Here is a 12046-nt window from a genome sequence, read left to right as displayed (position 1 = left end):
TGTAAAATCTGTTATTTTTGTGAAGGTTTACTAATTCCTACTGACGTTTCATCTGACCAGTCTCAGCCATGATGACAAATGAATTGCTTACCAAAACTATAGTCTGGTTCGGCATGCTGTTGCCACTATGCAATGTCCTTCATCATCCAGTATACAACAGTAGCTGGGTTCTTTGCAGATGCAAGCAACTTGGGAGGAGGGGGCGGAGGAGGGGGAGGACCACCAGGAGAGGACGTAAGTTCTCTGCACTGAGATTTGACTGTCTCCCGAGTTTGATTTTCACAGCAGCCGCTGGGTTTTTCGGCAGCTTGAGGATCGCAGGATATACGATCTGATGCAATTGTTGTTTTAGTATTGCAGCCTGAAGACCCATCACTGCAGCTGCTCGAACAACTCACTTGCTCTTGTAGAGAAGTGTTTGTCTCTGATGGCAAGCAGTCACAGGTTTCAAGCATCTGAAAATGATTTGATGGAGAAATGTTTTTGAAATACATAAACTGTAATATGTGCTATATTTTTTAAGATAAGCACTACAGAAAGAGAAAAATTACTTCACTTGAATAATAATGAGAAAAATATCTGGTCACAATAAACATTTCTTCTTGCAATCTTGAACATGTCACAAATCACAAAGTGCAGTTCTTTTTGCTGCTGGCTTCTTCACAATTGTACATTTTACACAAGCCATGCAGTGCAAGGAACACAGTACCCTGTTTTATACACACATACAGTCAAACTTGCTTGAATTGAACTTGCATAAGTCAAACACGTAAATCACCTATCGAAGTCGAAGGTCTTTTCAAGTCCTCTTCTCTTTATGTTCTATTGATTTTAAATCCCTCATTAGTCGAATTTTCTCGAAGTTAAAGCTATTTCTTCAGTCCAAATAGATTCGACTTGAGCAAGGTTGACTGTATTATTGGAACAGACATCTGCATTTGCACTCACCTGTGCTCCAAGTGTGTTTACTGCCTTGCAGAATGAGTAGCCCAGGTGCTGGTAAAAGCCCTGCTTGTCTTTGGTGCACAGGTACATTTTCTTGTAGCCAGATGCAGAGGCATGTCTCTCACAGAGCTCCATCAAAAGTCTGCCAAGGCCCTGGCCCCTTCGGTTCTTGTCGACTACAACTGAATGAATGAGGGCAAAGGTCACAAGGGCTTTCACATTCTTGTGCAGCGTTTAACACATCACAATGCAAGATTCATCACAAATTGTACCATAGTATTTAATGTTGGGTGTGCACATCAGCATTACGCATGTTCCTACTGTATTTTCTAGAGGAGCTACACTGTATATATCATGTGTAACATAACACTCACAAGCAAACTTTCTTATGATATCCATTGTTATGCAAGCATTTCCATATGACCCTTTAAACAAAGGACATGTTAACATACACACAGCAAACAATGAAGGCCAAACGGTAAAATTAAAATCACTGATTTTAAAACTCACTAACTGATTCAATTTGAAGTCACAAAATGAGTGAATTCCATTTCCTTCCTTTCATGACTGGTCTGGTATCTACTATCTTCTATTCTTAAATATACTTCATTGAATTTAAGCAGTTTCTGGTACACATACACAAAAATTTTATCTGACTTATCTGTAGTGTCAGATGCATTTTACCTGATTCAACAAGGACACTACTTGTATCACTTATGACCTTGGCTAGTCTGCAGTATCCAACAACTGTGTCTTCATGCTCAACAAGGACCAGGGAGTAGGGTAGAGTTGAACATGATTTGCTGACTGAAAACAATCTGGAACAAAACAATAGATACAAATTACTAAAGTTTGCAAATGTCTTCTAGTTCTACAATACAGTGTATGAGAACATATACTTGATTGCTAAAGAAGTTATAATGACCATAATAATGTAGAAGACTAAGAGATTAGACATATATCAGTCTTTAAGAAGGACAAATTGATATCTGGGTTTTAGAACACACTAGTATTATAGTATATCAGTCTCTCATGATGGGTTTACTTTATACAAATTGTATCAATATACAGTACTCACTTTTGCTTGTATAAAAATATAGACACTTCACTTTAATACAGCTTCAGACTTCTACAAACTATGCATTTAGTATGCTGGACACTTCATAAGCTTGAATCATACTGACACTGACCATGTGTAATCAAAGTGACTGTGACATTGAATGGACACCTACTACAGAAGATGAATTTAGTGCATAAGTTCTGATCCTCTTTGAGTTTAATCTGATGAGGAATTGATTTGATATAAATTTATCTTGAGAAATATTTTGTGCCATTTTGAGGCAGTTTGGTCCAACAGAACTTGAGATACCCACATCGACACGAGACTCAACTGAGACAGTATTTACGTACTGGTACACCCATTTTCTTTAAGTTTAGACACCCCTAGGCTAGCCCCGGAGACGTAGGCCTACCTACTGAAATTCAAATGCATGTCTGGCAATTTCACACACACACACACACACACACACACACACACACACACACACACACACACACACACGTCTCACAGGAGTCTGGAAGTGGCCAGTTTTAATAGGAGAGGGGTATTTGAACATCTGATCTACTTATAATCCTTGGTAGTGGGCAACAGCCCTGTGATTCTGTAAGTAACCAGATCGAAGTAATCATGAATTTCCTTGGTCTTTTGAGATTTTTCGAGAGTAGTAGGGCTTCTAGATGTAAAACGTAAATATACATAGATGGGACTACAGCAATGTGATGACAGTCATCTCCCCGCCGGACCGCTTTAAACGCTTACCTTGCTGCTTTGCTTCGAGGCCATTCGTCATTCAAAAGTTGAACGCAGTCATCTGTTAGCTCTTTGTTTTCGTGTAAAGCTTTTATGGTGAAAATGTTAAAGTTTACAGCACCCATCACAACAGGTTTTCATCAAATCAAATAAAGAAGTCTGCTGTCTTCCCAACCTCTTCTCCAGACAGGGGAATATCACGTACATATGGGATGTATGTAGGGTTGGACCTACTACTAATCGACCGCCTAATGTTTATTTGCTTGATAAGAATATTTAACACTGAAATTCACGTAAAAAACTTGACCTACGTGATTGAGAAAATCCAGCTCTATCAAATGCCGTTGTTCCCTTTTCGATTCGAAGTTTCAGTGCAAAAATATCGCCGACGAACTTGCGTGGCCTCGTTTCAGCTCCCCGCGGTAAATCGCGTTTTTAGGATCGACCGCTGATTTTGCATTGACAATGCACGTAAACCGAGTTGTATTGAACACCGTGTTGTACGAAGCTTTTTAGAAGCCTTTTAGAAACTTCCATAGACATTACACTGTGCTGTCATTACGATTCGGTGAAAATATTCATTCGAAATTTTGTCCTTGATTAAAACCATTAATGAACAGTGAATTATCGCGTTTTCCCACACCATCCTAATCTACATTCACAGCCGATCCATTTTTATGTGCTTTGCGCGCAGAGAAGTGCGTACTAAGTGTTCAGTGCGCGAATTATACGCGGTCGGTTTCAATAAGGGTGGTCGATATGTAGTAGGGCTACTATACATTTATACATGCGGCAGGCTGCGCGCTGCACTCACCACGCACGGACCCCGGACGGTGTGGCCTCTCCTCGCTCCCTACCTAGCCTAGTAGATCCACGGCCGGACGCTCTCGGCGTATCTCTGGTCTCTATTCAGCAGGTAGCACAACGCATCACCACTGTTCATTTCATGCAGGTTTAAACCTTGGCTTTAAATTAGCCTTCATCTGCATTCCAATAGATTTAACCGCAGATATCTGAACAGGAAGACTCCCAGGTCTGATCTTGTCGGTGGAGAACATGGAAGCCCCAACAGGAGATCATGCCCACGGATGTGCAGACAAGGGGAAGATCCCTTTACCAGAAAGACTATCTGCCAAGTACAGGGAGTAGGTTACAGTTGTATGATACTGATAGCACAATATCTAGAATATGAGTCTAGAAATCTATTCCATTTGCTTGATGCTTTGAAAAGTCTGAATATTTTAATATTGTACCAGTAAACTGTCATCAATGTCAACTCACTCCGTCAATACTGCGTCATTTATCAGTGCAGTGAATAGACCTATATTCTTAATATTATGAAAATTGTATTTCCTTGTGCCATAAACTCTTACAAATTATATTCTTCCCAGTGGCAGATCCAGAGCAGGGAGGAGCGCACCGAGCGTGCACCCCTTCTTTATTTTGTGTGTGTGTGTGTGTGTTTAAAAACAAAAGAAATAAAAAGAAAAATTGGGGGAGGGGGCACATGCACCCCCCTTTAATTCTGTGAAGGCACCTCCCCTTTACAGATGAATTCCTGGATCTGCCCCTACTTCCACTTATTAGTGTAGTACATTAGGCCCAGGGAGGCCAGGCTCTGTACAACTATTTTGTGCTAAAAGGATTAGTTTGGGCCTAACTACAGGGTGCTGTAACCAGTAACAATCTAGCTGACACGAATGTGTTGGGATTGCCGTTGCGGTTAGGTGGGGCCTTGCTGAATGCTACCTAGGGATGGGATTATGCCACTACAACGGCCATACAGTGGATATTATAGCTGCAACAAGAACGGCTCTTTTTAAAATCAGATGGAACTTCTTGTAGGGAAGGAGTGTGGGTAAGAAACAATTCTGATTGAAAGGGATCGCTGAGATCAGATGAGCAGCATTTCAAAGAAAGATGAATATTTCAAACTTCAATTTGCAATCTTAGCAGAATTGAACATGTTGTTTATTCATTCTTTGACTATTGAGGAGCATTTAAAAATGGAATTTATGTAGTTGTTATCTGCAATCTTTCTTTTGATTGTTTTTTCAAACAAACTATAAATTATGTAGTGTGGAATATTCATGTCCTCACAAACTATTAATTACGTAGTGTGAAATATTCATGTCCTCTTGTGACCATTGTGGGAACTTCCTCCATGAAAGAATAGTAACGGGGATAAAATCATTTTCATTGTAGGGAGACTGAATTCTCAACATTTACGTCATTGAAATGTCATTAAGGACAGAATGTTTGTCATAGTGTTTGTCATTCCACCAACAATCTGTAACACAATCAATGTTTAAGATTTCAGTCAACCAACACTAACAGTTTGGTCGTTTGGTACTTCTGTCTCAGTAAACTCGGTAAATATTGCATGTTGTATTCTTGCTATTAGGAGTGAAGGAAACAGAAGTTTTTGTTTAGATTGACACTTGCCAAATTGATTATTGCAAAGACAATTTAGCAGAAGCAAAAAATAAAGTGAGAGAGAGAAAGATGTGATGAGGGCTTCAATTTACAGCTGTCTGCCAAGTTGAGCCAAAACAAAGTGATATTCTTCACTGTTTATGCTGAATACAAGCCACAGAATTAGAATTTTGTAAAAGGGGGACAAATGGAATTTAGAGAGCTGATCACTGGAACTGTAGTCAACCACTATTTTCCTCATGTTTTCCTCATCTTTATTTTTTTTTCTGCACAGGAGCTTTGCATTTGATACTGTAAGTGGCCGTCTACCAGTAATTCTAACACAAGTGATTGATACAGTCTACAAGTATCGCAAGGAGGCGGTTGAGCTGCATGGTCAGGTGAGATCCAAAGTAGTTTAAAACCTTTGAAATGCTGAAGTTGCATGTTTTGTAAGGGAATGAGGAGTCACACATACTGTTGGCAACCTCAAAGGCATTCAGAATTTCAGTGATTCCCAAGTAGTTGGCAAGTAATTTGCAACAAATAATTCAATTCTTAAGCCTTCTTTCCTTCCTTTCATCTTATGATTAGAAGTTGAATGTTCCTGTAGTTCAACTTGTTGATTTTATTTCACTTACTTTCAGTCACAGACACACTGAATCTAGATAGTCAGTGAACATAAAGCTGCTGTGGCATAGCAAACTTTGGAGTTGCCTTTACCCTTTCTCTAAACACACATGGTAGGATGATGAGCACCATGTAATGCAAATCTGGTGCATAAGGGGACTCAATGATAAATGGGAAAGCTTGCTTAATATCTCTCTCATAATTTCCCTCATGCTTTTCAAGTTAAACTTCAAACAGTAGCACAGTAATCACAAATTGTTTTCCAATTGTATTCCATCTAACTTTGTAGACAGTTTGATACACATTGGTCCTGTTTTACTAGGCTGGAAGCAGTGGTCAACAGCGTTTCTATTATTGCATTCACAGGAAGGTGGAGAGGATTGCAAGCAGATTGTTAGCAAACTCTCGGCCCTGAAGAACTACATGCAGACGGACAAGCCCCTGGCTCTACTCAAGGACAGTAGATCAGACGTTCCTCAGTGGAATCAGTACTTTGAGGAGGAAACAAAGCGATGTGATGGTGTGGCCCCAAGCTGGTTCAAGTCGGCATGGCTGTACGTTGAATGCTACATGTATAGAGCCATCAATGAGGCCATTCATCTCAGGTTGGTGATAGTGATGTTTTCAAACTGCTTGGAATCAAGGGATTTATATTAAATTGATTGTCAACATTTGACGTGTCAAAAGTTTTTATTATATACGATGTAATGGCCAGACTCATGGTAGCATTTATTCCACAAGGACATGTATAACTTATGTCAAATCATTTAATGTTTGAAAGTATTTACAGAATAATTCACCTCAAAATTACATTTTTTTCAATATTTCTTTTGTTTGCAGAGAAGCAGCATCATCTAGAGAGAGTGAAAATAAAAGCAAAGTGAACAAATGTTCAGAAATTGTTTATGGTTCCAATGTCCGAAAGTCATTACAGAGGACAACATTAGATCAAATTTCCATTGCTATCCCTTTCCTCCTTGCAGCAAGTGTCTGAAGGACTTTGACCAGTTTAGGCACCAGAAGCAGGCATCCCTTCACTCCTCTCAGGATGCCATGGTCACCTTGACAGCATACTTGGACCAGGCAGTGGCTGAGAAAGGGGCTTGCTTTGAAAGCTTTGCTGAGTTTGTCCAGGTAAGGCCAAAATGCAGACACCTTTTCTTTGTTTTGTTATTTCCTTGTTTATTCTTTATCCTTGATCTGCATGAATTTTGTGCACAAGATTATCAGATATGGTCAAACCTCCATACAGCAATTGCTCAAGAAAAGTAAAAATAGTTGGCCTTATAAATCTGTGGCCTCTGTGTACAGGTTAGCAGCCAATTTGATTCTATCTCAGGTAATGAACAATCAAAGCATGTATGTCTTACATGTACACATGCATATGAACAGTCTCAACACATTTTGAATTATACTACCTCAAAAATAACTAAATGTTGTAACAAACTATTTTAGATATATACTTATAAGCATAATGTAGATTATTTCAAGTTTTTGGTTAGTATGTTGGTATGCCCTGAAAAGATAATGTCATTGTGTGAGATTCAGATGTGGTAGGGTAGATAAGGTATTCAGAAGTGGCAAAGTTTCATAAATCATTGGTGTAAACGTTTCAGTGTTGGCTTGGGTAAAGCAGGAATTAATACACTTACATCTGCACAAACATTTTGTCAATATGATAGCAGAATGAGACTTTAAAGTAAAAGAATTAAATCTCAATTGTACAAATTTTTGGTGAAGTTATGCGAAGTGTAATACTATGAAGATAATGACGCAGAGATCAGACCTCTAATACCTGAATGCCATCGAGTTTTTAAATCATAATAAATGAAATTGTTTTGCATTTCAGATATCACTTTGGGGAAACAAGTGTGACCTCTCCATCTCAGCAGGAAGAGAACAGTACCAAAAATTGAGTCCTGTCGCTCAGCTATCTTCTCTCCAACCCAAAATCCTGGTTAACAACTTGCAGAATCTCTGGCAAGTCTTGAGTATCGCAGGTGAGGCTGCAAAGAGCACTACTGGAAAGAAGGTTAGACTTGATGTGGTCCTGGACAATGCCGGCTTTGAGCTGTTCACAGACTTGGTCCTGGTCGATTTCCTGTTTCGCACCAACCTCATCAAGGAGGCTAATCTACACATGAAGGCCATGCCGTGGTTTATCAGCGATGTCATCCGGTACGACTTCGACTGGACACTGGATGTGCTGCAAGGGAATGTGAATGACTCAATAACGTCTCTAGGGCAGCGCTTCAAGCAGCGTGTGGCCGAAGGGACCTGCATACTGCAAGAGCATTCGTTCTGGACGACTTACTGTGAGTTCAGCAGCATGGCAACAGTGGCACCAGATCTGTATGCCGAGCTGAGCAAGGCAGACCTCATTCTATTCAAGGGTGACCTGAACTATCGGAAGCTGGTGGCTGACCGGTACTGGCCGCACACCACGCCCTTCGACGAGGCTCTGTGTGGCTTCCACCCCGCTGCGCTGTGTGCCCTCAGGACTCTGAAGGCGGACGTGGTGGTTGGGCTTAGGGAGGGTGTGGCTGAACAGCTGGGGGCAGCCAATGAGAAGTGGATGGTCACTGGGGAGCACGCCGTCATACAGTTCAGTGGCAAAACAGTTGAGTCTGTATGATGTATGTTTGAAGAGCTGGTACAGTAAGCACATGCTGTATTAGTTCCTTCATGTGTGTGATTTAATTTGATAGCAAATGGCACGCACAATAAATGGCACAGATGGCGTGAATTGCATGATAATCATTGAGGCAAGAAATATGCTCACACCTTTTCATTTGGGACCCTAGTAGGAAATGATACATTCAAAGCACAAATCAAGTCACCTGAGCAGGGGATATCCAGCTCTTCTTATTCAGTAGTAAGTAATACTTTTTAACAGTTTTTCTTTTCCACGTACAATGCACAATACCAGTATTGTAATAATGTGGTATTCCTGTATGCCATATCTACTAAGTTTAAGAAACTCTAGCATAGTGTTGCTGGCAACATTTACTCTTTCCACGATGATAGCACATTTTTTTTTTTTCATTCACAATGCATTCTTTTGGACACTGTGGTAGTATGTACATACCAGACCCAGTGACTTAAGAAGCTCTAGGGCTTGTTGCTGGCAACATAATTAACAATTCTTCCTTTCTGTGTAAACATGCACACTGCTATATTTTCTTCATCTGCTGATAACAATGTGAAAAGTATTGTAAAATTCAAATATTTGCTTTCATTTAACTTTTACTCTAAAAATGCAGAAAAGCAATTATGATACAAAACTGATACAAAATATAAGAGAATACTCATTGAAAAGCATTTTTTTTCCCGCATGTCTTATATGATTTCAATATGCACAATGACACTTTGTATCTGGAGATGCCACAAAATGGTACTTGGTTTCAGGCATTTTCTTCTTTCAGATTTTGTCCACTTGCAATAGGACTATGGTGTAACAAATATAGTAGAACAAATAAATCAAATCAAATGAAATAACATAAAATGTCATTGAAAGAGCACAAAGTGTGGGCATTTATAGCAGGTACATGTGGTGTATATCAATAGGTGGGATGTAATAAGATGCAAAGTGTAAGGAATATATTATTTCACATCAGTGTTGAATTCAGAAGGAATTGATTGAATTCTGTGTATGAATTACACATATCTTACCCACAGCATACATGTATGTATAAATTCTATGGACATAGATTTTATATAAAGTTGCAAATCAAATATAACATCAGTGCCAATATGAGCTTTGTGAATTATGGCTTACAATATTTCTTTGAAGTGTTAACTGACTATACAGTGTATTTCATTATTCTAGTGATATGATTTTTCCTGATACAGCTTGTTAATGTGCTTTCACAATCCCAATATTCTGGAAAATGAGCATTTTACACACCTTTATCTTACAGGTTTATTACAATCTGCCCATTTGTAATGACCTTCAAGTATGAAACATTCACTCTGACTTTGAATGAAGTAGTTGTGTAAAAATCTTAATAAACATACTACATCTCTCAGTATGTCCTGTTAAATACAAGCAAGAGATATAAAAAGTGGTATGTTTTCCCTGGAACTTCACAAGGTAGTGGATAGTAATAGATTAATTCTATTCACACTGTCTAGTGTTGGATGCAATCCTTTGCATGTGCAGAATAAAGCTTAAATCTGTGTCTACTGCACAAAATAAACTCTGGATTAGTACTAAATGATTACCTGGTAGATAGGTTATTTCAGATATAACAGAGATACACCATAATGTGATGTTTAACTTTTCCTCCTCTGGCAACCAGCAGCAGTATGCACCTAGAATTACCACATTCTTTAGATCATGTAATATGTTTTTCTATTCATACTTCATGTTGAAATGCCAAATTGATAATAATAATAATAGTACTGTACGAGCTGAAATTTTCGCGTACAGATATTTTCGCGAATTACTACTAGGAGGACATTTGCGCGTGTTGTTAATTTCGCGGTTGCGACGGTCTAAATGAACGTAACTATTTGCGCGTTGTTATTTTCGCGTGTTGTTATTTTCGCGGTTCAAAGGCGATTCGCGAAATTCGCGAAAATAAAACCACCGCGAAAATTTCAGCTCGTACAGTAATAGTAATAATAATAATGATAATATTAATGATAATAATGATAATAATAATTATAATAATAGTAATAGTAATAATGATAACGATAATATTAATAATAATAATAATGATAACAATAATAATGATGATAATAGTGATAATGATGATAATAATTATAATAATAATACATGTAGTAATTTAATCCCTACTTGTGCTTTGTTCACCAATTGGCACATCAGCAGGAGCACTTTCTTTCCCCATTAGCACAGATGTCCAGAAACTGATTTGCCAATGAAAAGAGATTATGTAATCCCCTTAATCCCTCTAGTGTCACCATTGCCTTCCTGCTGGACTGAGGTACACACAGACAAATCTATTTTGACTGAAGAAATAGCTTCCACATAAAGAAAATTCGAGTTACAGGTTTAAAATCAATAGAATATAAAGAGAAGAGGACTTGTAGAGACCTTAACTTAGGCGATTATTTGACTTATGCGAGGTCGACTTAAGCAAGGTTGATTTCAGTTCTTGCTGCTGGGCTGGCTAACTTACAGTTAGGTCTAGTCTGGAGAAAATATCTGAATGCTGGTGAAAAACCAAGTTACAGCCAAGTGTCTTGGTACGTAAAGGGTTAACAACAACTGGTAAGTTGTGTCTGACTCATACATAATGTGGTTAGTGTTTATCATAGAGTGTCATTGTAAGTAGATGCTGGTTAAGTGGTTGCAGGGTTGATGATGTATATCCTTACTGGGGGATGTTTCATAAAGCTGCTCGTAAAGTTACGAACAACTTACGAGCGACTGGAGATCAGTTCTTGTGCTGAATTATGGAAATTCTGATAAGTATAGCACAACAGAACTGATCACCAGTCGCTCGTACGTCGTTTGTAACTATAGGAACAGCTTTATGAAACAGGGCCCTGGTCTTCTTACATCATCAATAGAATATGGTATCATCTTTTCATGTGCATCTCTTTTAGTTTACAAATATTGACTGCTCATGAGGATGATGATGGAAATTATCATTCCCAAGGTGCTTTTTATACCGACCCTTCTATCACCCCTAGGCGTTAGCCGAGGGCTGATAGAAGGGTCTGTATGTGATAAGAATTTCACTTATGAGGTATGTGATATGTATATTCTTATCAGTGATAAGAATCTCACTTATGAGGTATATAACAACTATATCTGTTTCAATGCATCTGATTGTCAGAATATATATAGATGCATGCTTGTGACAACAGTGCACAAGGAATGTTATAGTGTGATGTTTGTACTTCTCTGTGATCGTCACACTGAGATATGAGCTCAGAGAGGAAGTTATCAGTTTTACTGCTGCATGGATGTTGGCTGGTGAGTTCTAAGGGAAATGGGTTCCCGGATGAAATATTCCCATCTCGTCTTGATGTGCCAATAATGATGGCTTTGTTCTCTAAAAGAGCAAGGTTTCAAAAGTGTGAAAAGTTGCAAGTCACAGCATATGTTTTTAATAAGCTCATATACATTTTCAACGTGCAGTATATGTATCTATACCAGTAATACATACATGTATTATTCTCCATTGCGAGGAGAGAGAAGCAAATGCTGGTCACATAGAAAAAAAAAATCTAAATTACAGTATTGAAGTTTAGACAATTTTTGTAATATAATTA

At 38.6% G+C, this 12046-nt stretch overlaps 2 protein-coding genes across 2 annotated transcripts; one reads left to right on the top strand and one right to left on the bottom strand.

The window, feature by feature from the left end:
- Nucleotides 1-125: 125 nt before the first annotated feature.
- LOC140231363 (N-alpha-acetyltransferase 80-like) lies at nucleotides 126-2922 on the bottom strand. The gene is made up of 4 exons (XM_072311498.1): nucleotides 2765-2922; nucleotides 1630-1763; nucleotides 949-1127; nucleotides 126-455 (listed from the first exon to the last, which is right to left on the bottom strand). Exons 1-4 carry the CDS (start codon nucleotides 2878-2880, stop codon nucleotides 126-128), a joined length of 759 nt encoding a protein of 252 aa, XP_072167599.1. The 5' UTR covers nucleotides 2881-2922.
- Nucleotides 2923-3731: 809 nt separating this feature from the next.
- Nucleotides 3732-10267, top strand: LOC140231347 (damage-control phosphatase ARMT1-like). Its single transcript, XM_072311497.1, has 5 exons — nucleotides 3732-3900; nucleotides 5466-5571; nucleotides 6167-6405; nucleotides 6784-6934; nucleotides 7650-10267. The coding sequence occupies exons 1-5, from the start codon at nucleotides 3812-3814 to the stop codon at nucleotides 8433-8435; spliced, it is 1371 nt and encodes a 456-aa protein (XP_072167598.1). The 5' UTR covers nucleotides 3732-3811; the 3' UTR covers nucleotides 8436-10267.
- Nucleotides 10268-12046: the final 1779 nt, after the last annotated feature.

This window comes from Diadema setosum, chromosome 1 (genome assembly GCF_964275005.1).
Source record: "Diadema setosum chromosome 1, eeDiaSeto1, whole genome shotgun sequence".
Classification (NCBI taxonomy): Eukaryota; Metazoa; Echinodermata; class Echinoidea; order Diadematoida; family Diadematidae; genus Diadema; species Diadema setosum.
Note: the sequence above shows the minus strand (reverse complement) of the source record. Positions and strands in the feature narration are given on the sequence as shown.

Coding starts and splice junctions, on each gene's coding strand:
- LOC140231363 (XM_072311498.1), bottom strand. CDS start 2,880: ATGGGTGCTGTAAACTTTAACATTTTCACCATAAAAGCTTTACACGAA. Junction 1,764..2,764: donor CCTCGAAGCAAAGCAGCAAG/GTAAGCGTTTAA, acceptor GTTTTGTTCCAG/ATTGTTTTCAGTCAGCAAAT. Junction 1,128..1,629: donor TAGTGTCCTTGTTGAATCAG/GTAAAATGCATC, acceptor TCATTCATTCAG/TTGTAGTCGACAAGAACCGA.
- LOC140231347 (XM_072311497.1), top strand. CDS start 3,812: ATGGAAGCCCCAACAGGAGATCATGCCCACGGATGTGCAGACAAGGGG. Junction 5,572..6,166: donor CGGTTGAGCTGCATGGTCAG/GTGAGATCCAAA, acceptor TTGCATTCACAG/GAAGGTGGAGAGGATTGCAA. Junction 6,935..7,649: donor GCTTTGCTGAGTTTGTCCAG/GTAAGGCCAAAA, acceptor TTTGCATTTCAG/ATATCACTTTGGGGAAACAA.